The sequence below is a fragment of the Euprymna scolopes genome, chromosome 4 (assembly GCF_053919585.1).
Source record: "Euprymna scolopes isolate OS-2025 chromosome 4, ASM5391958v1, whole genome shotgun sequence".
In the NCBI taxonomy this organism is placed as follows: domain Eukaryota; kingdom Metazoa; phylum Mollusca; class Cephalopoda; order Sepiida; family Sepiolidae; genus Euprymna; species Euprymna scolopes.
In genome coordinates this window covers 97449457-97473999 of record NC_136485.1, presented here as the reverse complement: position 1 = coordinate 97473999, position 24543 = coordinate 97449457, and the positions used below count along the sequence as shown (strand labels likewise).

Below are 24543 nucleotides of genomic sequence, written 5' to 3'. Positions count from 1 at the left end.
ATTGTAAGAAAGTAATAAAGAACGCAAGAGAGTTGTATGCTCACTCCGTCAAGTCCAAAGTAGCTGAGCAGCGGCTTGGTTCCCACCAATTTTGGCAAATTGCAAACAGAATCCTGAACAGAAGCGTGTGCTCTATCCCATCTATCATCAATGGACCTGAGTTAATCTCGTCAGCATCAGACAAAGCCAAACTCTTTGCCAAGAACTTTGCAGCCAATTCTACCCTTTGCGACCAAGGCCGCCAACCCCCAATATTTCCTCCTGTATCAGAAAACACACTATGTGATATACAAATATCTGTATGTGATGTTGCCAAGCTAATCAAAAACCTTGATTCCAGTAAAGCAACCGGCCCTGACGGTATTCCAATTATAGTACTCAAAAAACTTCAACCAGAACTAGCACCCATACTTACAAAACTGTTTAAACGTTGTCTTAAGGAAAATTGCTTCCCATCACCCTGGAAAATCTTATCAGTATGCCCTGTATTTAAGAATTCAGGTGATCGTTCATCCCCCTCTCAGTACAGGCCAATAAGTGTCCTGTGCATCATGAGTAAGTTGCTAGAATCTGTGTTAATTAGAGAAGTAATCAACCATCTCAGCAAAAATAACCTTCTTAGTGACACACAATATGGTTTCCGTTCTGCTAGATCTACAGCAGATGTGCTTACAGTTATATCTCATAGGATTAGCGAATCTCTCGACAGAAGCAACCTTTCTAGGGCAATTGCTCTCGACATATCAAAGGCCTTTGTAGGGTATGGCATAAAGGTTTACTTCACAAGATCTCCAGCTATGGTATAGCTGAAAATGTCTTCTCAATTATTAAATCATTTCTCTCTGATAGGTTCATAAGAGTAGTAGTCGATGGGCAAAAATCAGAAGCTCGCAGTATAAATGCTGGAGTCCCTCAGGGGTCCATCCTGGGCCCAACTCTTTTCCTGATCTACATTAATGATCTTCCAAATCACATCCTTACATCATTCGTAGACATTTTTGCTGATGACACTACCATCTATGGTAGCACATCTAAGACGGTAAACGACCAAGTTCTCTCCGATTCTCTCTCCTCTGATTTTGATCACGTTGTACAATGGGGAAAGGAGTGGCTGGTTACTTTTAATGCATCTAAAACCAAGCTTCTATCTTTACATCATCAACGCTCTGATCCCCATCTGGCATCAATTAAAATGAATGGCTCTCGTCTTGGGGAGGCCTCAAGTTTTGACAGGCTTCTGGGCTTGACCTTTACTCCTGATCTTAAATGGAATACGTAAATCAAATCTGTTGCCAAGGCTGCTGGAAAAATGGTGGGATCCTTCTATCGATCCAGTAGATATCTCACTGCTGATGCTATTCTCTATCTATATAAGAGCCAGATACGCCCAAAGATGGAATACTGTTGCCACATCTGGGCAGGAGCTGCTAGAAAAGACTTGTCCTGCCTTGATAGGGTTCAAAATAGACTTCGTGGCCTGGTGGGAGATGTCCCTTTTCTCTTCGCTGCAACCTCTATCTCACAGAAGAGATGTTGCAAGTTTGTCTCTGCTTTATCGTTATTTTCATGGAAAGTGTTCGACTGAGCTTCAATCTATGGCCCCCCCTCGCCAAACTTTCACAAGAAACACTAGACTAACTGAAAACATTATCAATAATTTTCCCAACTCTTTATCTGTGCCTAAACCTAAACATAGATTCCATGATCAAAGCTTCTTTCTTAGAACTGCACGCCTGTGGAATTGTCTTCCATTTTCCTGCTTTCCAGCTGTCTATAATATGGTTGTCTTCAAGTCCAACGTGAACAAGTTTCTGATGAGTCGTTCCACTTAAGTTAACAAATTTACCGAACTTCCATTACTATCGATTACTATATTGTCCTTTTGACTACACTTCACTCTTTAACCCTTATCCTTGAGTGGCCTATCGGCCTTGATAAGTGGTGACGCCTATGTAAAAAAAACAAAAAAAACTTTATTGACTTACAATCTAGTAAACTGATTCAGGAAGAGCAGACATATTGGAGAGCAGTTTTATTTCGTTTACTCAATATAATTCAATTTTTGGCTGAGAGAAATTTGGCGCTGCGTGGCACAAATGAAAAGTTTGGTGACACCAGAAATGGAAATTTTCTTGGAAGTGGAGCTAATAGCAAAATTTGACCCTGTCTTGTCTGAACATGTTAGATGCACTAGGAGTCATGAACTGAGTGATCATTATCTGAGCAACCGCATTCAGAACGAACTTATCGACCTTCTTGCTAAGTCAATACGGGACAAAATCATTTCCAAAGTTCTTGCATGAAAATATTATAGCATAATACTAGATTGCACACCCGATATCAGTCACCCAGACCAACTAAGTATTGTTTTTCGGGGAGTTGCATTTAAAGAAGGATTTGGAGCGGAAATTTTTGAACACTTCGTTGAGTTTCTTGATGTGTATGATACAACTGGAAAAGGCCTTTTTAACAGCATTATCAACTTCCTGTCCAAATATGGCGTTGCCATAGAAGACTGCCGTGGCCAGAGTTACGATAGTGGATCTAACAAAAAAAAAAAAAAAAAAAACATGGAGTGCAGGTGTTACATATAGGGGTTTCATTAAAAGAGAGTCTTAGAGATAATGAGATGTTGTTGTAAGAGACTTAGAGAGATTGTTCATGTTATTACGATTCTTATATATTAAATGTTCATTCCTTAGACGTGTAGAAGAAGAAAGCTCTCAATGTGAATAGATGTGTTGCTATGTGAAGCTCTTAGAGTGAGGAGATAGTGTTCAGACAGTCTTAGTGTGGATATGAGATGTCGAGACGTGTATGTAATGAGATTTTATAACACAGATATATAGACATATAATACAATTTTCACTTTACCGTTTTGTAAGAATCACAAACACAAGACGACGTTTTATCAAAACACATGATTGGTTTATTTCTTCACGACCGGCCGTGGTTTTCATCATCAAGAATTCAAAGCTTCACATTTTAGTTTCAAAGTGACCGTCTCGCTTCCTAGACGTTCGAATTCCCAGACCCTCTCTGAGTTTCTCACTGACTGTCTCTCTAACTAACTAACTCTCACTTCCTATATTGAGACATCCATGCATGTCTGGCCACGTGAGCAAAATTCACGTGTTTCAACATGCGCGACTTTGCACGTTTCCGACATATGATTTCCCAATAACCTATTTTTTGTTTGATGTTTTTACAAAGGAATTTAACCTACATATCTAATTTATTTACCCCATATTTTATTATCCACATTCTTTCTAACAATTGAATAGTTTATTTATTATTTATTTCATCAGAATTAACAATTTACTGGACATTCCATTTAAACCTATTGTTCTTTAAAACTTATGTCCAGGGTTCGATTTCTGCTTTCTCTTATTTTATTTTCATTTTAACTAATCTCTGTATTTTTATACTTACATGAAAAGGGGACAGCCCTTATCATGTAACATAGGCACGCTTCTTGGAAGTAAATAAAAAAGCTGCATACATGCCATGCGCCAGTCATCGACTTAATCTAGTAATTGCTGATGCTGTAAGGTTGTCAATTACATCCATTTCTTTCTTTGGCTATCTGCAACGTATCTATAATTTGTTTGCCGCGTCAACGAAGCGATGGGTTATTCTGAAGAAACACGTGACCCACTTTACAGTTAAAAGCCTTCCTGACACGAGATGGAACAAGATGACAATGACAAGATGGGAAGCAAAAGTAGAGACTGTAAAATCATTACGTTTTCAGACAACAGAAATTTTAGAAGCGATTGAAGAGTTAGAAAGAGTGTCTTTGGATAATCGAGATGAATTTATTAGCACGGAATGTCGAGTTTTAGTCATTGAAGTCAGGAGGTGGCGTTTCTTGGTTTGTTTGATTACATGGTATAACTTACTTTTTCAAATAAACATAATAAGCAAAGCGCTACAAAGTCCTTCAATATGCATCGACGACCAAATTTCTCACATCGAGGCTGGCATGTCATTTGTTTCACAGTATCGACATGGAGGAGTGGCAATAGCTGAAGGGACAGCAAAAGAAAATTAGCTGATGAACTTGAAGTAGATCGTGCTTATCCGGAACCAAGGAGAAGAAAGAAAATATGTCTTTTCAGCTACGAATCGTCAAATTAGTCAGATCATCAGACCAGCGAAGAAGTGTTTCGCTGAGAATTTTTCTATCCACTCGTAGATACAATTTCACAAAGTCTCCGGGAACGTTTTAAAAATATGAACGATTTCAAAACAAAGTACGGGTTTTTGTGTGGCGAAAGTAACATGAAATCGGCAATAACATCAGATATGTTGCCGTCCAGTTGTGCTGCTTTGGCAAAAGGTGTTGGAGAAGGTGATATTGACTGTGAGAAACTTGAGAGAGAAATTATTAATTTCGTCAATCTCATGGACAATAAAAAGTGCATTACATTTTCCGCCATTAAATGTATAAATTATATAATGAAACACACACTTGTCGATTTATATCCCAATCTAGCTGTTGCACTCAGAATTGTAACTATATTGCCAGTTACAGTGAAATCCTGTGAACATAGTTTCTCTAAACTGAAACTAATTAAAAACTTTCTTCGGAACTCAATGTCTCAGGAAAGACTGGCTGTTATAAGCATTGAACATGAACGAAGCCGAGAAATTGACACAGAGAATTTAGTGCAGCAGTTCGCCACAGTGAAAGCCAGAAAAGTGAAATTTTAAATATAAAAATGGTAGGTAAATAAATTTTCTTTGATTCTATTTTCAATTTTCGTTAAAACAGTTTACTGTTAATTTTTTCGACACTGACCAAAACTTTCTTTCGATTGAATTTGTTGCTTCAGCATGCACAAAAAGAAATACTCAATGAGAAATGAAAGAAATATACTTGAGTAAATGAACCAATGAACATCTTTCACATATGTAGCCGGGAGCTCTTGTTCTTTAAAAATATGCATGTGTGAGTGTGCACAGTAGCTTTCCTTCGAGGACTGAAAATACGTTTTTCAGCATCTTGATTTACTATCCAAGAGAATACAAATTAACACGTCTGTTAAAAAGAAAAACTGTTTACTCCTACAAGTACCTTTTTATTATTTAACATATAAGTGAGTTTTATGTTTACTATTAATAAATGGTAAAATTATTTTTATTTCAAGCGACAAATATATTTTGAATAGTTTTCATTTCTGATATTTTTTCTTTCTTTTGCTTTTTCCCATCGTTCTACATTACATTGTGACATTAGTTTGATTCTTATTCTTAATTGATTTGTGAAATAATCACATTATCTAACAATCATATTACAGAAGGGTTCATGCAACGGTAGGCGTGTCCAAAAAATCGCCTGTTTTTGACCCCCATGATTTAATCTTCTGGTTAATTAAAACAAATGATTGAAAAGTATATTTATTTTTAGTGCATCATAAAGAGGAACGATTAAATAAAAATTTCATATTTAATATTTTTTCTAAACGTTTAAACTTGAGGGAGGGAGGCTAAAAATGCTATTTTTTGGATACGCCTAATGCAGCAGTATCGCATTTATTAATTATCTTTTAAGTGAAATACTTTAACCAGATAACACGCTAATAGTATGAGATAAATTAACAACAAAAGAATTCACGCATTTTTTAATGAGTTATCAAGTTTGTATCTATCTGGGGATGTAGAGGCTTTTTAGTGTTTAATGACTTTCTCCTAGATGGAGACATTTCAAAATGACTTGGTTACTTTTAATGTTGTTTTGATTTAATTCGTTCCCCCCCCCCCCATACCAACACTTTTTGAAATAAACTCCTGAACTCTAATTTTGGACAGTATATCAAACTTTCTATAGCAAAATAGTTTTAAAATTTGGGTTGAAACTTTTTGAAAATCCCTTTAAAAAACTGGTAGGAGATTGAGAGCCCAAACACCCCTAAATGGCTATAAAAATAGCTGCGAAATACTAAAAAGTAGCTAATGGTTTTAAAAAGGTTAGCTGCAAAAACATTAATTCTTTGATTTCTTCGTTTTTTTTTTCATGATTACGAAATATCTGCGTTCTTTCAAGAGCTGTTTAAAGTACCATTCATTGTGGGTTCAGTATGTTGAAGGGGAGGGGTGCGCAAGATGAATTGTGTTGGTAGGGACGGTAGGGGACACAGAGCACATTCTGTGAGGGTGGGGGCCGCAATGTTCCTAAACACGGCACTGGCTGGAAGTTACATCAGCCAAAATTAAAATAACATCACAGGTGAGAATCGTGTTCACTAGGGAATGTGGGCTATTCCATTTGCATATTTGGTAGAAAGATAAGTCGAAGTAATCCCTGAATAATCCAAATAATTCCCATCACATTTCTGAATTTTTGAGATGAGGATTGATTATTCATATTATTTAGATTAATCGGACTACTGTTCACATCTTGAGTGTGATTTTCACAACGTTTTCATTGACGTAACTTCTGACCTTCTTCAGGTGTATCTTGTCTAACTCGTGTACCTTTCTGTCAAATTCTTGAACCCGCACAGAATTTCGAACAGAACAATTTATTTAATTCACGGGATAACATGTTCTCGTTCCACCAGTCATGACTGGATAGATGATTGTATTTTTGGTCGTCTATACCATAGAATTAAATCTTCAATCTTCAGGAGAAGGTCACTTTTACAACTGAATTTTTCCAAGTACTCTAACCACTGCACCACAGGTTCTTGCAATCTTCAGTGCAGATGACAAAAATACAATTGTGAATTACTTAGAATCTCTATCCAACCATGACTGCTGAAACAAGAGTATGGTACTCCCATAAATTAAGTAAAGTGTTCCATTTGAAATTCCATACAGATTCCTGAGTTCAACAGAAAGTTTAACGAGTTTGACAAGATATACTTGAAGAAGATCAGGAGTTATATCGACCGAAACGTTGTAAAAATGACACTCAAGATGAGAATCCAAATAATACAACACTTCCTATCTCAAAAATGCTGAAATATAACAATTAAGATTTATTAATATTGAACTGTAAAAGTACAAATAAATAAAAGAGAATTACTTCAGCTGTTGCCATCACATAAGTGAAGAATAAATAAAAGAATTTTTTGCAGAAATAGTTTATTTTGTTTTAAAATTTTATTCAAATCATGGCTCAAAGAAATTTCAATACCAATATACCCCTTCCCCAGCACAAATATTTTTATCAGGGAATGTTGTGAGCAATTGGAGGAAATTTAACCAAAATTTAAAAAATTATTCTGTGGCAAGTCAATTGTCAAATTGATGTTGATTGCGAATATCAGATTTCTGTTTTCTTTCTCTAATTGGTGAGGGGTGTTTTAATATTTTTGAAAGGTTGCATTTTGATTCACAGGATAACAGAAATGATTTTCGAGAAGTAATACAAAATTTGAGGAATTCTTTGTCAGTGAAACACAAAGCATAGGAATCATATTCCACCTTTGAAAACAGGAACCTGAAAATAAGGAATCCTATATAATTGTTCTATGTCAGATTGCAAAAAGTTGTAATTTTGGACAAGTAACAGATTAGGAATCAAGTTGTTTGGGTGAAAATGATATTCCAAGGGAATATTTTTAGTGGATAAAATTTCAATCTTAGATAAATTCTAAAAAATTTCTAAAGAACATGAAACCTCTAAGCAACAATCACAGATTATATCCTCTGCACATGGACCAGATGCACAAGTGAATCGTGTAAACAACAAATTTCAGAATAAAAATAAAATAACTGAACAAAAAAATGTATACACTGTAGATATTTTACTTCACACAGCATAGATAACTGCCGGGCGATTCATGCAAAATACAAACGTGTAATACATGAGAAAATTATAAAACTGAATCAGTAACGAAAGTTGCAGAGGAAGAAAATCACTTCATTGGGAAAAATATTAAAAGAAGTAAACAAAAAGAAACGATTGATGTAGTGAAGTAGAAAAAAAAAGAAATTAAAAAAATATATATATAAGACACAGCTGTTCCTTCCAAAAGGTTGAGGTCTTCAACGTCCAAAAATAATTCACCGTCACAAAAAGAATTCACCGTCACTTCTTCCAACTGTCGTTTCACTCTCTGCGCTCTTCCCTGCTTAAAAAAAAGTACCGTTTATATGCTGCCCATTTCTCCACTTATGCAAATTGACTATCAACCAGAGCCATCTAGTTTTCCATTTCTCCAAACAGCCAATTTGCAAAGGGGGACAACTCAAACCACACGCCCCCTTGATCTACACGATCATCACATGTCAACCCATCACGTAGTCACTCGACCAACATGGCGGCCGTCTCTCTCGCTGCGATCTCCGCGGCGCCTCTTCGTGAACTTGGCTCGACGTCGCTGTCTTCCTCTGATGACACCACTACCGGCTGCACATCAAGGATGTGTCGAGGAATGCCGTCGATAGATACATTGTTCGGGGACTGGACACTTGTCACAATGCCCCTCCCCCAGCGTGTGGTACAGCAAGCATCAGGCGGTTTGATCCACACTTCCTCTCCCACTCACACAGTCACTCGCTTCTTGCCTTCCTCCGCGGGTACCTGTGCAGTTCGGGGATGTCGCCACTCGTACTTGAAGACTGCCCTCTGCGGCACTGACTCCACTTTTTGCCCTGACTTTGGAGCCATATTATACCAGAAGACAGCTTCTGGCGGCGAAATCTGGCCCCTTTCAGCTATAGCCTTAATGGTCCTGTGATGCCGCTCCACAATTCCGTTTCCGCCTGGTCTATATGCAGCCCTGAAATAGCGCCGCACTCCCCACTTATCCAACACATTCTCCATGGTAGCTGAGCGAAAGGCAGTTCCATTGTCCATTAGCACTTCCGTCACTGGACCCCTCTCCAAAAACACCTCTTCCAAGACCTTTGCAATTTTACCTGCATTTTCCGCCTTGATTTCCCTCCAAATGGATACTCTTCCTGGTCCACAGTCGACCATTGACAGATACGGCCTCTGTCGATAGTGCGTTACGTCTATCGCCAACCTGCTCCAATTCTCTGCCACCTGAACCTCACCAGCTTTGTGTCTACTCGGCGCAGGGTCGATTGATTGACACCGGCTGCATCTCTCAACCACTGTCCTAACGGCCTCCTTTGTGATTCTGGGGTCCACCTTCCTGGCCAAGAACAAGGTTCTATCCACTCCAAAATGGTGCATGTCATGCAAATCCTTCAGAGTGTCTTCATTCAAACAACATATTGCAACAGCCGCCTCATTCGGCGCCTTTAGCCAGGTCTTCCGCCCCCTCGTCATCACATCTGCTCTGTTCTTTGCTGAAGGAACGATAGTGACCCTAAGTTGAAGATCAAATTCCCTAATCAGCTCTCTTAACATCATCAATCGACGCTTTACTAGCATCTCGGCAGCGCCTTTCGTCTTCACCCTCCTTTCTCCTGTAGCTTCGGACTGGATCCAAGAGAACACAGTGGCTGAGTCAGTCCTCACCTCAACATTCTGTAGCCCCCATTTCAAGGCTAAGTTGATGCCCTTCATAACCGCATCCAGTTCCGCCACATTTATGTGAGCCACGTCGTCCTTCTTCCGCAACCAAGCAGCATCTTCTGCAGTAACACCACCTATCTCCAAGGTGACCCCCACAGCTATACAGCTTGCATCACACCACACAACACCTTCTGCACTGTTGGGTACATGCCAAACACCTCTCACTGGATCCTCCCTCTTCACCTCTTCAATAATCTCTCTCATAATGTCCAGTCTCTTTATCAACTCCATTCTCCCACTTCGCTCCACTAGCTAGCCTTTTGATATAACTACATGCAGTCCGTAGCCATCCTGCAATAGGGTAATGGCCCACCAGTCTTCCGCATATTGAGAACAGTTCTCGCCTGCTCAATTTTTCCGACACCTCCGGGATCTCATTTCCCCTCTGGAACACTAACCGTCCTTTCTGGTCCTTTCTTAGTTGGAGCCCTAACACAGCTCCTCCCTCCAACGATCCGGGCGTTTTGCAATTAGCCCAAAGCTGTTGAGGTGTTTTACTACGTCCTACGCAGTTGTTACCGTCTCATCCACCAAAATATCATCAATGTAGGAACTGGTGGCTCTTCTGACTGCATCCTCCTTGCTTAGCACCGTTCTGAGGATCACTGCCATGATTTTTGGTGCAGAATTCAGGCCAAAACCCAACCTAGTCAGGCAGTATGTTCGGCCCTTGTATCTGACCAGCTGGTATTTCCAGAATTCCTGTGAAATGTGGATCTGTAAGTATGCAGATTTTAAATCCACAATCGTCGCAGCCTTCTGAATCTGCCTTCACTCTCGCATGGTCTCTTTGCACACGTCCATCACATCGCCTCCCGTGTGACAGGCAACGTGTACGTTCAGCTCCCTGAAGTCCAGTACTGGCCGAACTTTTTGTTTTGTGGGCTGAGCAACCGACATTAACGGCAGCACACCTTCCACCTTCTCCGTCCATGGTCTTAAAATCCCCTCTGAGATCCATCGGTCCACCTCCTTCTCAAATTCACCTCTTGTGCCTCCTCACAACGTATGCTCGTAGCATTCCACTCTGTTGTTCAGTATGGGAGGTTCTCCCTTCCATGTCCACTTGACTGTCCATTTCTCACCATCAAAGTGTGCAGAGAAATCTTGGTCGTCTATCGTGCAACTTTTGTCTGACCCGGCCGTTCCTGTGACACCTTTTTCGAATTGCACACCTGCAGCCCCTTGATGTCCTCCAAATCTCACAGAGTTCCTATATACTGTAACGCCCCCTAGTCGAGCAATTGCATCATTGCATCCATCCCTAGCAATTTTGTTAATAACAATCACCTGGATTGTTAGTGACATCCCACGTACCATCAACCGAACGATACTTGTGCCATTGCACTTCACCTTTCTGCCGTCAACTGCCGTAATGCTGCTGGTTCCATTGCATGTGTTAACCATGTCTTTGGTGACAATTGTTGAAGTACAGCCCGTGTCGACAAGGGCTTTTGCACTTCGTCCATTTAGGGTCACCTCTACTTGTGATGACATATCCTGAAGCGCCTTCATTGAATAAGTGGGGTAGCCACCGGCGCAGTGGCTTCTCCCTGTTCGTTTCCCTGGGGACAGAATCTGCTGATGTGGCCAACTTCCCCACAGTGGTAACATGTGACTTCTGGCTTTGGCTCCCTGCACTCCCTCGCCATATGGGGGCCTTGGCATCAGTAGCATCTTCCAGAGAACCTGGGCCTCTGCCACAGTCCTCTCTGCTTTTCCTCCTTCACAATTTCCTACTGCAGTTTGCTTCGTTGAGCGACAGCTACGATTCCCTGCTCACTCTCTTTTTTCCTGGCCAGCACCCTAGCCTGTGTAATCAACTCCGCCACCTCCATAGTATTTACACCGGGCAGTTGCTGCAGAGCTATAGAAATATGGTCCGGGAAGCCATTGATAAAAGCCATCTTAACCATCTGTCGACGGCTTCCTTCATTGAATCCTGCTAGTCCCGTCAACCTCCTGATATTGTTGGTGTAAACATCGACAGGCTCTCCTGTCCACACCATACGGCTTAGTTTGCCATATGCCACAAACGGTCCTTCGGTAAATGCTTCCTTCAACTTTTCCTCAATGGCGTCAACAGACAGTCGATCCTCCTCCCGCATCTCCAGATATAGGGCCAGAGCATCACCATCAAGATACAGCGGTATCAAGCTGGCTACATCCGCGATGTCCCGCAACTTAGCGACAAGTTTAACCTTGGTCAGCCAGGTTATAACATCTCCCTCTCCAGAGAACGTCTTAAGCATTTCACTGCTGATCCTCTTTGCTTCCATAGTTCCCGCTGAAATAGCTTGTAGTGAAGTAGAAAAAAAAAAAAATTAAAAAAAAAAGATATATAAGACACAGCTGTTCCTTCCAAAAGGTTGAGCTCTTCAACGTCCAAAAATAATTCACCGTCACAAAAAGAATTCACCGTCACTTCTTCCAACCATCGTTTCAGTCTCTGCGCTCTTCACCCCTGCTTAAAAAAAAGTATCGTTTATATGCTGCCCATTTCTCCACTTATGCAAATTGACTATCAACCAGAGTCATCTAGTTTTCCATTTCTCCAAACAGCCAATTTGCAAAGGGGGACAACTCAAACCACAATTGATTTGCAAAATAATATTTCCAGCAAAATAGTCAACTTCAGATTGATACCAGACCGGTTCTTTAGGAAAAATTCTCCTACAATAAAACAGATAAAAGACCAAGTTTTCTGTACCTATTTTTTCAGCTTATCCAACTTCAACAAGCGACAACTGAATTGTTTCCTTGCCAAATCACTTTAACTGTTCAACCTTTTTCCATTATAACTCCAAGATTCTTATAAAAAAAAAAAAGTCTAGGAGGTGCACTCCTATTGTAGCAGTTCTAAAAAAAAATGTTAAAATGAGAATTTGTGTTGACTTAATGAAAAATTTAAGCCTGGACATTTCACATTGCCTTCTTCAGACCTGAACTCGATTTAGTAAACTGGACAACAACATTGGATTCAACAAAATTGTGTTGCATGAATATTGAGTATTCACAGAAGCTAATCACTTTCATTTGGGAGACATGGCTATAAGCGTCTGTGACACAGTTGACAGATTAAAAAAGATTGATGTCACGGGGATGGTGAAAAACGAAAATGAGAAAAAAAGAGAAAAAAGAAAAAGTTGAAACAGTGTTAAATGCTTGGAGAAATTGGAAAAAAGAATTGATAAGAAATATTCTGGGGGGGGGGTTGTTGTTTTGTTTTTTTAAGAAAACCTTTGAAAATTCTGGACAAAAAAAAACTTACTTGATTTGATAAAAAATTAACTTTTCCAAGGATTTGTGAAATAAACATCTTTCTCATCGAGGGTGGGCTTGTCAGAGAACCGTGTCCAAAGAACATTAGGCACTTGACTGAAATTGGTCACAGGGGTAATCAATAGCATGTTGTTATTCAAATACCAATATAGGCAAAAAACAAACAAACTTATTGGCGAATTTTCTCAAGTATTAAGTGTTGTTTATCAAAAACTGGAAGAGCCACACACATCCATGGCGATAATAATTGAATTACCTAGATTCTGCCAATAATCCATTTTTCCATGGTTGAAGCTGTGATAAAGAAGAACTGTGATTTTGGGAACCAAACAAAAAAGGAAGAAGGAATATCCCATCCAGATAGAGACAAAAAAATAGATGAAAAAGAAGAAAGGGTGTTGACTTAAAACCCCGTAGATCACTCATGGTCTTGCAAAATCGGGGTATGTACTGGGAATTGGAGAATATTAACGATAATGTATTATCAAGAGTTATGCAGTGGATTTTATTGAGGTGGGCAGAGTTATAGCCCTCTTGGTTCTCAATATAAGCCAGTGCATGAGGAGCTTCAGTAACTTCAGCTCTTCACCAAAGTTCACGCCTTTAAGAGATTGGCTTGGGGTTGACTTCACTAAACTTGAAAATCGTCTGGCTCTGCTCATCCGTCGACTCCATGCCATCAAAAGACTGATCCTTGAACCACTAAACTCGAAAATCGACCAGACTTTACCCAAGAGTACCATATAATAATATTTAGAGCCTACATTAAGACGTGAAGAATGAGAGTAAAGCCGTTTCACAAGTAAGTCGGATTCTACCTTTTTAGGCGACTACGTGTGAAAAGAAAGAAAAGGCTTGAAGTTTTGTTCCAAGTTCTGCAGAAGGGCAGGTCCTGTAGAATCAGCAGAAAAGAAAGTCCTGTAAAGTCAGCAGACGAGCAAGTCCCAAAAAATCACACACACACTAAAGTACTCTTAAAGTACGTACGCACACCGTAGGAGCGTTCCAAGGTAAGGCATGACGCGCAGACACGTGGGCGCTTCCTCCCTTCATTTTCTTCGACTCTACAGAGAGTGTATAATTTTTTTTAATGAATAATTATTGTTACTTTATCCCCCCAAAAAAACTGTCGTCAGAGTGTTATTCTTTGTTCTTTTGGCTTGAAATGACCTTTGTTCCCCAGTGATAGAGGCTTTGGTGACCAGTGCTGGATTGGTGATTCGTCAGACAAGACCTTTCAACATCCAAGGACTTCGCTAGAGTGACCACTAGATATCGAGTGACCAACCAGGACTCAGAACGGTAGAATTTGGTGACGTCACTTACTGGACATTGTGGGAGAGGAGTGGGGTACACGTCTACCATTTGGAATAAGTTTAGGCTCTAGGGTTTTTTACGACGGAATTACACAAATTTTGTCAGGAACACCAGGAGTCATCTACTAAATAGATGACGTTCAAGTCAGTGAAAACACCTGTGTGAGCATAACTTACTTTTAAATAAAAGAGAATGAAAGCAGCAGGAATAATAAATGTGTATTCTTTGCAAACAAAATTAAATTTATTGATCCAATCATTCAAGGAATTGTTTCCAGACACAATGCTGATACTTTGATCTGAATTAAAAAGTATGTTCTTAGAGAACCTCCGTACTTGTGATACTGTTGAGTAAGTTATGAATATTCTAAAATATTGGACCTTTTCAACAACAACTACCATATAATTTATTTACTATTGGTTTTGTCATCATCACAGTGTTTCAGCATCTGGGTCTTCTGCTTCGGTCTGTCATATTTCATAAGGATAGGATTTTCAAAAATAACATTTTATTTCAGCATAAGTAATATTTACCTGGACCAAATATCCTATATAAAAACAAATACATGAAAATCAATTATATGAAATATGTTTTTGTGAAGGTCACTTCTATATAATAATTTTTGTAAATATAAGATATTGTAGATTTTTTGGTTTGTTACTTCGATAGCACTAGACTTACCTAAGGTGAATCTTGTTTTTTTTAGTGGTTTTAATTTGCCTTTGATATTTTCCTGTGATGCTATTGTTGAAAACCACCTAGTAATAAAATTACCTTTTTTATTGTGTGTTTTTTTTGGGGGGGGTATCTCTTATTTAAAACTCTCATTGAAAGAAAATGTTACAAATTCTCTAAGAAAAACTCCAAAAATATCTTTGTAAATTCATTTGTGTACAATTATTTCTGAATCCATTACATTTATTCTTAACATTTTCAACACTTTTGCTATATTTAACTCGAGTAAGTAATTCTTTCCAAAAATGTATAAAGCAAATTGATTTAATTGAAATGAATTGATTGAACTCATTTTTGCTTTTCTTTTCTCTTTCCAGGTCGCAGAGGATATGCTGACTTTGGCCTATGAGAGCGGCATCAACTTCTTTGATACGGCTGAAGTGTATGGTGGAGGAAAGTAAGGAGTCAATACTTGCCTTTTGTCGCCCACCCCTCTCCTTCCACTAAATTGCATTTAGTTCTTCAAAAAGTGAATTTAGTGCAAGAATAAAAGTTTGGTTTCTACTGATGTTGGATTAGTATAATTTGGTTATTACTATATTAGACGACACAATCTACCTGTGATCTCCCTACCCTCTAGCCAAAGTGAATACAAACCTTCTGGAAGACATCAGAAGAGATTTATTTTTGATCAGAATTCTTAGGGGTCTGTTTGGTTTTTGTTCCTCACACAAAATGTTGCAGAAAATAAAGTTGCTAAAACATCGATAAAAATCTGCACATTGAATTGAAAAATTAATAGGCAACAATGTATTTTGGATATAAGTTCGCATTTCTTGCTCATGTCCTTTTTAGTGGTATTGTCTCTATCTTTTGTCGACAATCTGTAGCAGATTGGGAGATCAGTAACTTCATGTCTCCTTAAGTAGAATTAACCTTGTTTACCTTTCTGGTAAATATTTCTGCAGGCTCTCCTTCGATAAATAGTTCTCCATAGAATATTGGGTCTTTTATCTCATGCAAGATAATCTCTTCTTTTGTGCACAACAGAAGAGTTTTGGTATTCCAACACTGTGCAAGATGATCAAGTCTGCATTCACTTCGCCTTTCTCTATCCATTCCAGCCCTATGGCTTAGTTCAAGCGCATGGTACATAAGCAATTTATACCATTGATTCGATCACAGTGCGATCGAGGAGGACACTAGCCCCCTTTTATTTTCGCTGTCTGTGTATCAAAGGAATTTTCCTTGTATTCTTTTCCCCATGTGCTTGGTTTACATGCTAAAACATACCTTGAATTAGTTTCTCTTTCTCTCTTGTTACCTTCGGGAAGAAAGAGGGTGTAAAGAAACAGAGAGAGAAGGGATAGGATGTAGTCATATCGGGTCAGGAGGGGTTGTGGGGTTGATCCTGTCTGAACTGTTTCCGGTTTGGGTTTTTAAAAGCATGTGCATTCTGAGGAAAGGGTTTGTTCAGTGATCAAAATAAAAAGAAATAAAAAGAAAAAAAATGTGTTTCTCTTGCTCCCATATCACATTTGCCTTAACTTCAATTTTACCAAACTTCCAGTTTTTTTTTATTTAAATGTGAAAGTTTGCATTCTTTATAAAATAATTTATTTAAAAAATGCTAAAACTCAATAATTTATTTGTTTCTGAGAAGTAGTTTCTTAATGGGGCTGTAGGGGAATAATGAAGAGCACCGGTTGTTAAGACATTAGTGAGTGATTTCCACTTGGCTTGTGAGACCCAGAAAACAGGAGGCAAAAGCACACTTCTCTCATCGTGTGGTAAACCCCATGTAGGGGATTGTAAGGTGACGCTATCCTAGCCTCTAATCCTACTTTACATGGTAGACACAACCTACAAAACTGAGAAAAACCGTTCCACCTTGCATAGTAAAGAACACTTATTCCCCGTCTAAGATAAAGATACCACCCGGGTGGTGATTTAACAAATATTTGTGTTGTTTGTCATTGTGAAATGTTATATGTCCTTCACATTTGTCAGATTATTTAATAAATGTGTATTTTTGTACTCAGGCTCAGTCTAGTTAATCATTATACACTATTTATGCTTGTTAAGTATTTTCTATTTCAGGTTAATTAAATTAACTAAGAAACCTTGATACATACAACAAGACCACTTTTCATATGAATTGTTAGTACTGATAACTGTTATTACACATTTCATGTCTTCAACGAAATTGTGATCAAGAAAAAAAATTGTTTCTTTATATTCTTACGATTAAAACAAGTGCCTTCATAAAGATTTTGTTCACTTCTCAGCATTATTCAGAATTTATACTGAATCTCTTCTAAATCCCGCAGAAGACACCTTGACAAACATAACAATTATGGTTCAGAGTCAGATTTTCCAAATCACTCTACACTTTTACGATGACCACTTTAAAAAAAAGTTTACTAGAATCAAAAATGAACAGAGAAGCAATATTCTCCATTGTTTCATCTAGAAATTGTGTATATAATGTATAATTAATTGTTGTGTGTGTGTATATATATATATATATATATATATATATATATATATATGATGAAAATAATGGAAATAGTATTCCGACAAAATAGAGAAAATAAAAAGGAACAAACCGTATTATGTGTTCATCAACGTTTCGTTTTTATTTCGAGACTTCCTCTGGATGAATGAGATTAAGAAACCAAAAAATATACCAGTACAAAATATTTGAAAATGTTTCACGTGCACAGTGTGACGCAGTTCTATTTCAGAGAAACGGAAAAATGATGTTGGAAATTCAAAAAGGAGGGGGAGGGATGGCGCTGTTAAAGAGAAGGAAATTTTAGTGACGTCATATAGTCGTTAATGTAATTTTAAAACTATGAACGCAAGTTTATATTCTTATTGGGGGGAAAAAAAAAAGATATATCTGTTGAAATTCAAATATAAGTTTGTAACAGAAATGAAATGAGTGTTTTTTATGTAATTTATTGATTAAGATTATGTGTTAATTATTACAGGGGGTGTTTGAATGATGTGAGAAAGTTAACCTGTGTCCACAGTTAAATAATGTTCTTTTAATAATAGTTTACTTATTAATGGCGCTATGTTATAGAAACCTCCACGTTGTTTAATAGTGCTTGAAATTGCGATAAGCGCAGATTCAAGAAGTCTCCGGCGCAGTTTATTTGAAATAAATTTAACTACTTTTGCTTGTTTAAAGTCAAAAGTGTGGTTATGTTGCAATGAATGAGAGAATAATGCACTTAAAGAATTGCTATTTTTTATATCTCTTTTGTGTTCATTGAGCCTTTTTTCAAATTTACGCTGAGTTTCACCAACGTATTTATGATGGCAATTATGGCAAGGAATAGTGTATATACCTCCATCGGAAACTGGTTTATTATAGAGATGTTTCGTGGTTTTTAATATATGTCTTATGGTTAGTGATGTGGTTTGTACGATAGGAATTTTTAGTTTGTTTAGTGTGTTATAGATTATTGTATTATTGGTGTGTGTAGGTAAAAGATGTCTGTTTATGAGAGAAAGGTCTGGTGTGTATGATTTTTTATTATCATTTATTCTGAAAATATTTGTGTGGCTTTTCTCTTAGCATTTGTGGTGTAAATGAAGAAAAAAGAAACAAGAACGACCGACCGCGTTTTTGTGTGGCTTACCTCGTGTTCATAATGAAAAAGAAATAAACAAAAATGGCTGCCCTGTTTCTTTATATGCCTACAGGGTGACCACGAGGTATGCAAATGAGATGCTCCTGATTGGAGATAAAAGAGGAGTGATTTGGGGAAGGAAGGCATTCTGAAGTTAGATTGCGAGCAGAGAAGTTGTATTTGTAGAAGAGAAAAGTCGGATTCGGGGAGAGAAAAGCTAAAGTTGCAGAAGTTCGTTTTGGAGTGGAGAGAAGACGCGTCAAGTGGTAACCAGAAAGTGAAAGTTCGGACAGCAGTGTCACGCAAACGACAAGCTATTTCAGCACATCAAGCAAATTAACATGGCTGAGTGGAGACTGAGCACTCAGATGTTGAGACCCTTTACTGGGGGGGGGGTGACCTGATTAAGTGGCTGGAGAAATTAAAAATGGTGGCGAAGCTGCAAAAGATAGAAGATGTGGTCACCCTGCTGCCGCTATACTTAGAGGGGAAGCCCTCACGATTTACCAGCAGATGCGAGATGAAGACAAGGAAGACCTTGCCTTAGTGGAGCAAAGGCTGAAATTGGCCTTCGCTGAGGGCCCATTTGAAGCACTTGGCAAGCTGTCAAGTTTGAGGTGGACTGGCAAGTCCGTTGACGTCTTTGCGGCAGAGATCAGGAGACTGGCAGGGTTGGTTGGTTACGTGGGGAGGAGCCTGGAGATGACGGTAAAGATGTACCTAGTGAACGGCTTCCCAGAGGAAATCTCTGCGAACATGCAGAGAATCACAGGGATCCATTCTATGGAAGTGGACGATCTCTTGGTCCACGCCAGAGTCCTAGTGAAAAATGTTAAAAGCCCAATCGTGGCTGCAGCTGTGAGTGGAAATATGTGCATGAGGCCTCACTTGAATGAGAGGCAGCCAGCGAGGCGACAGGAGGGGAGACCTGCCATCAAGTGTTTCCGGTGCCAGGGTCCTCATCTGATCAAGGACTGCAAAGAGCCGAGACCGGGGATCACGTGCTACCAATGTGGACAAGTGGGGCATATTAGCCGCTATTGTGTTGCTGCATGGGACCAGGGAAACGAGTGAAGGGGAGCTATTGCGCCAGTGGTTACTCCTTCTGTGTGGAAATGGCGCATGATGGAACATTGCCTCGGTTACCGGTGGTAGTCAATGGGAAGAGAGCCATAGCCCTTGTCGACACAGGCTGCACTACAACGTTGTTAGCGAGGAATGTCGCGAGGCCATGGAGCGGAACCAGGATTATTAGGACCGTGGATGGCAGGGATGTGAAATGCCTAGGAGAGACGACAGCGGAAGTAATGGTGCAAGGGGTGCCCATTGGACTGCAAGCCCTAGTGTTGAATCATCTGGTCGGTGGTGTCGACGTGATTATAGGTATGAGTGCAATTAACCGACTGGGGGGCGCTACGTTAAGAGGGGGCCAAGTGATGTTTGGACGTCTCGGCGCAGTGGGGATGGCAGGAGTGGAAGGTGATAGAACCGTCAGAACCCCAAAACCGGAGGTTTGCTGCATTGAGGACAAAGATTTCCTGGCGAAGTTTGATGGCGTGAGGTGGACGGTGGAATGGAAATGGATCTCCGGGCCCCTAGAACTACAGAATAAGGTGGGCTGCTACGAAAACACCCTGCGAGGAGAAATAAGAAAAGGATTCGGGAAGAAGTGGAGAGGTGGATAAAAGAAGGAATTCTGAAACCGTGGACAGGGGAAGAAAAAGGAGTGTTGCCACTACTGGCGGTTGTTCAGCCTACCAAAAACAAGATTAGGCCCGTGCTGGATTTTAGGGAATTGAACAGACACGTAGCCTGCCACACTGGAACGGGGATCGACGTATGTGAGGAGGTCATGAGGAAATGGAGAAGAATGGGGCGGGCCACTAAGATTGTCGATCTGAAATCGGCATATCTGCAGATCCATATAGATGAAAAACTCTGGCAGTACCAACTGGTCCGGTACAAGGGGCAGGTGTATTGTCTGACGAGGTTAGGCTTTGGGCTGAGTTCAGCCCCAAAAATTATGACTGCCGTGCTGAAGACAGTGCTGAGCAAAGACTGTACAGTGGAGGAGGCCACTAGTTCATACATTGACGACATCCTGGTGGAGGAGGCAGAGGTGACAGCAGAGAAAGTAAGAAGCCATGTTGAGAAGTATGGGTTAACTGCAAAACCGGCGGAGGCCCTAGATGGAGGAGCGGTGCTGGGGTTGAAACTAAGGCGAGATGGAAAAGAAAGCCTTGTCTTCGAACGAGGGAATACAATACCCGAAGTCGGATCTGAGCTGACGAGGCGAGAACTCTTCTCAGTCTGCGGGAGGCTGGTCGGGCACTATCCTATCGCTGGCTGGCTCAGGATAGCATGCAGCTTTATTAAACGACAAACAGGCACTGATGGCTGGGAGGGCCGTGTGACGAAGGAGGTCATGAACATGCTGCAAGAAGTCATTGCGAGAGTGAGGAATGAGGACCCAGTGAAAGGGAAATGGTATGTCAGCAGCGAAGATGCGGGTGTGGTTTGGTGCGATGCCAGTAACCTGGCGTTGGGCGTCGTACTAGAGATAGGAGGTGTAACTGTGGAGGATGCGGCGTGGCTAAGAAAAAACAACGACTTCTCCCATATCAACGTAGCAGAACTAGATGCCGCTATAAAAGGAATCAATCTGGCCCTGAAATGGGGATTGAAAATAATTGAAGTCAAAACCGATTCGGCAACGGTAGCATCGTGGATTCGGTCGGCAGTAACTGGCGATAAGAGAGTTAAGACCAGGGGTGCTGCGGAAATGCTGATCAAGCACAGACTCGGAGCTCTCACCGACCTGATAGCGGAATTCCAGTTGAGAGTATCTGTTGTGTTGGTCCCGTCAGAAAAAAACAAGGCGGATTCGATGACACGCGTGAAGAAGGCCTGGCTGCAGGAGGGAAAGGAGGTCTCCTCGGTATGCTGTGCAGGGGAAGAAGTCAAAGAGTCACACGAAATGCACCACTTTGGTCGAGAACGAACGTTATTCCTAGCCAGAGAGGTTTACCCGGAGACCACCGAGGAGGAGGTTAGGGAGGTGGTGGAGAACTGTCGAGAGTGCCAATCAATTGACCCTAGACCATCCAGACACGAAGCAGGAGAGCTACACGTTGTGGAGGACTGGAAGCGATTGGCCATTGATGTGACACACTATCGCCACAAATTGTATCTGTCGATGGTCGACTGTGGACCGGGAAGGTTTGCCATCTGGAGAGAGATCAGGGCAGAAGCTGCATGGGCGATCGGAGGGGTCATCGAGGAGATATTTTTGGAGAGAGGGCCGGTTGAGGAACTCTTAATGGACAATGGCCCCGCTTTCCGATCAGAAGCCTTTAAAGGGGTGTGCGATAAGTGGGGAGTAAGGCAATTTTTCAGAGCAGCGTATCGGCCGAGTGGCAACGGAATAGTGGAGAGGAATCATCGCACCATTAAAGCCGCTGCGGAAAAAAGCACGTATCACCCATAGAGGCGGTGTTTTGGTATAACATCTCGCCAAAGACCAAACAAGATGAGACAACTGTGCCTCATAGGGCCGTTTTCACATATAAGTGGCGGCATCCGTGCAACAAAACAGCAGGAATTGAGAGTGAAGAAGCCACTATCAAAGTAGGTGAAGAGGTGTGGGTGAAACCCCCCAATGCACAGTGTACCACTCGTTGGAAAAGAGGGGTCGTAACAGGATTGCAATCGAAGAACAATGTGATGGTGAATGGCGTTCCCCAGCATATCTTAGACCTGCGTCGTGTGACATTGCCGGTATGCAGTGAGGGCAGTGAAGAAGGGGAAATCGAGGGCCACCGAGAAGCAAATGATGCTGCTCGACCTGACTTAGGCCTGCGTTGTAATGAACCTGAAAACGTTAACCCCCGAGAAGTTGTCCCCCAGAGGCCTCGACGTGAGAGGAGGCGGCCTGCTTGGATGGAGGATTACGAAGTATCCTATTGATCTCGAAGATCAGGGGGGGCGTGTGGTGTAAATGAAGAAAAAAGAAACAAGAACGACCGACCGCGTTTTTGTGTGGCTTACCTCGTGTTCATAATGAAGAAGAAAGAAACAAAAATGGCTGCCTTGTTTCTTTATATGCCTACAGGGTGACCACGAGGTATGCAAATGAGATGCTCCTGATTGGAGATAAAAGAGGAGTGATTTGGGGAAGGAAGGCATTCTGAAGTTAGATTGCGAGCAGAGAAGTTGTATTTGTAGAAGAGAAAAGTCGGATTCGGGGAGAGAAAAGCTAAAGTTGCAGAAGTTCGTTTTGGAGTGGAGAGAAGACGCGTCAAGTGGTAACCAGAAAGTGAACGTTCGGACAGCAGTGTCACGCAAACGACAGCATTCAATATGAAATATGTCGGATATTGCAAGGTTTTCAAAATGTTTGTAAGGTATTTGAATTCTTCGTCCAGATATTCAGGACTGCAAATTCTGAAAGCGCATAAGAAGAAACCAATTATCATCCCTGTTTTTATTTTATTGTTATGGTGTGAATAGAAATGTATGTAATCGTTTTTGTGTGTAGTTTTGCGGTTAACTTTGAAGGATAGTTTATTATTGGATTTTATTATAAGTATGTCAAGAAAAGGTAATGAGTTATTGTTTTCTGTTTCATAGGTAAACTTTATGGAAGGTTCGACTGAGTTTAATTTGTCTCTAATGATATTTATGCGCATATTTTCAGGAAGAAAAATTAAGATGTCGTCAATGTATCTGAAATACTCTGTGTTTGGAGGTAATCTGAATTTGAAAGGACCAGATTCTAGGAATTCTAAGAGGGTTACCCATAGGAAGACCAAAATTTTGTTTATAGAAATTGTTATTGAAGTGAAAGTAAGTCATGTTAGTCTAATGATTTTTATAAGAGTGTCGGGAGGAAAAGGTAAGCTAATGTTACATTTTTTTAAATGTTTAAGGAGTAAATTCAAGCATTTTTTAATGGGGACATTAGTATATAATGATGTTATATCTAAGCTGTGAATAGTTTTGTTTTGTACGTTAATGTTTTTTATTTTGTTCAGTAAATCTCCAGAGTTCTTTATATGGGAGGTGTTGATAGTGCCCAGTAGTGGAGTCAAAACGTTGGATATGGCACGTGCAATTTTGTGTGTGGCACTACCGATGCCGGATATTATAGGGAGCATAGGGATATCTGGTTTGTGAGTTTTGGCCATATAGTGATGGAACATTGGGGTGGTATTCAATGTATGAACTCCAAGTTTTATTGTATTTTATAAGTTTTTTATAAAATTGGTTGAAATTCTCAACACTTCGATTTACTGTGAATTTCAACCAATCTTATAAAAAAACAATTTTATGTGCGTGGGTATTTTTTGTTTCATTTTACATAAGTCGAAATTAAAAAAAAAATCAAGTATTGGCCCCTTCCTAGAGGCTAACACTTGATTTCTATATTAGATATATAGATATTTAAATAGTCCGCTCAATCTCCTTTACGTCTAATGTTGAATTAGTGAAATAGATAAGAATATTAATTCTCCTCTCTTCCATCGACCAGTACAATATATTATGGTAGATCTTTCTTACTTTCTAATGTTATAGTACATCCTCCTTACTTTCTAATGTTACAGTATATCTTTCGTATTTTCTAATATTATAGCATATCTTTCTTACTTTCTAATAGAGTAGAAGTAAGTAGGAAAGATATTCTATAATATCTTTCCTACTTTCTAATGTTATAGTATACTAGTCTTAATTTATAATGCTATAGTTTAGCTTCCTTGCTTTCTAATGTTATGGTATATCTTTCTTACTTTCTAATGTTATAGTTCATCTTTATTTCTTATGTTATAGTATATCTTCCTTACTTTCTGATGTTAGAGTATACTATTCTTACTTTCTAATATTATAGTTTATCTTTCTTACTTTTTCATGTTATAGTATATCGTTCTTACTTTATGAAGCTAGAGTATATCTTTCCTTATAATGTTACAGTATATCTTTCTTACTTTTTAATGTTATAGTATACTATTCTTACTTTCTAATGTTACAGTATATCGTTCTTATTTTCTAATGATATAGTATACCTTTCTAACTTTCTTATGTTATAGTATATCTTTCTTACTTTCTAATTTTATAGTATACTATTCTTAC

The 24543-nt window shown here is 39.6% G+C and overlaps 1 protein-coding gene across 2 annotated transcripts in view; it reads left to right on the top strand.

The window, feature by feature from the left end:
* LOC145269054 (voltage-gated potassium channel subunit beta-2-like) overlaps nt 1–24543 on the top strand; it is a 1304007-nt gene that overhangs the window by 896920 nt on the left and 382544 nt on the right. For both annotated transcript variants that reach the window (XM_080124659.1, XM_080124661.1), the window contains one exon: nt 15151–15230. In XM_080124659.1, coding sequence (XP_079980785.1) covers nt 15151–15230 — 80 coding nt within the window. The remainder of the gene's footprint in view (nt 1–15150; nt 15231–24543) is intronic.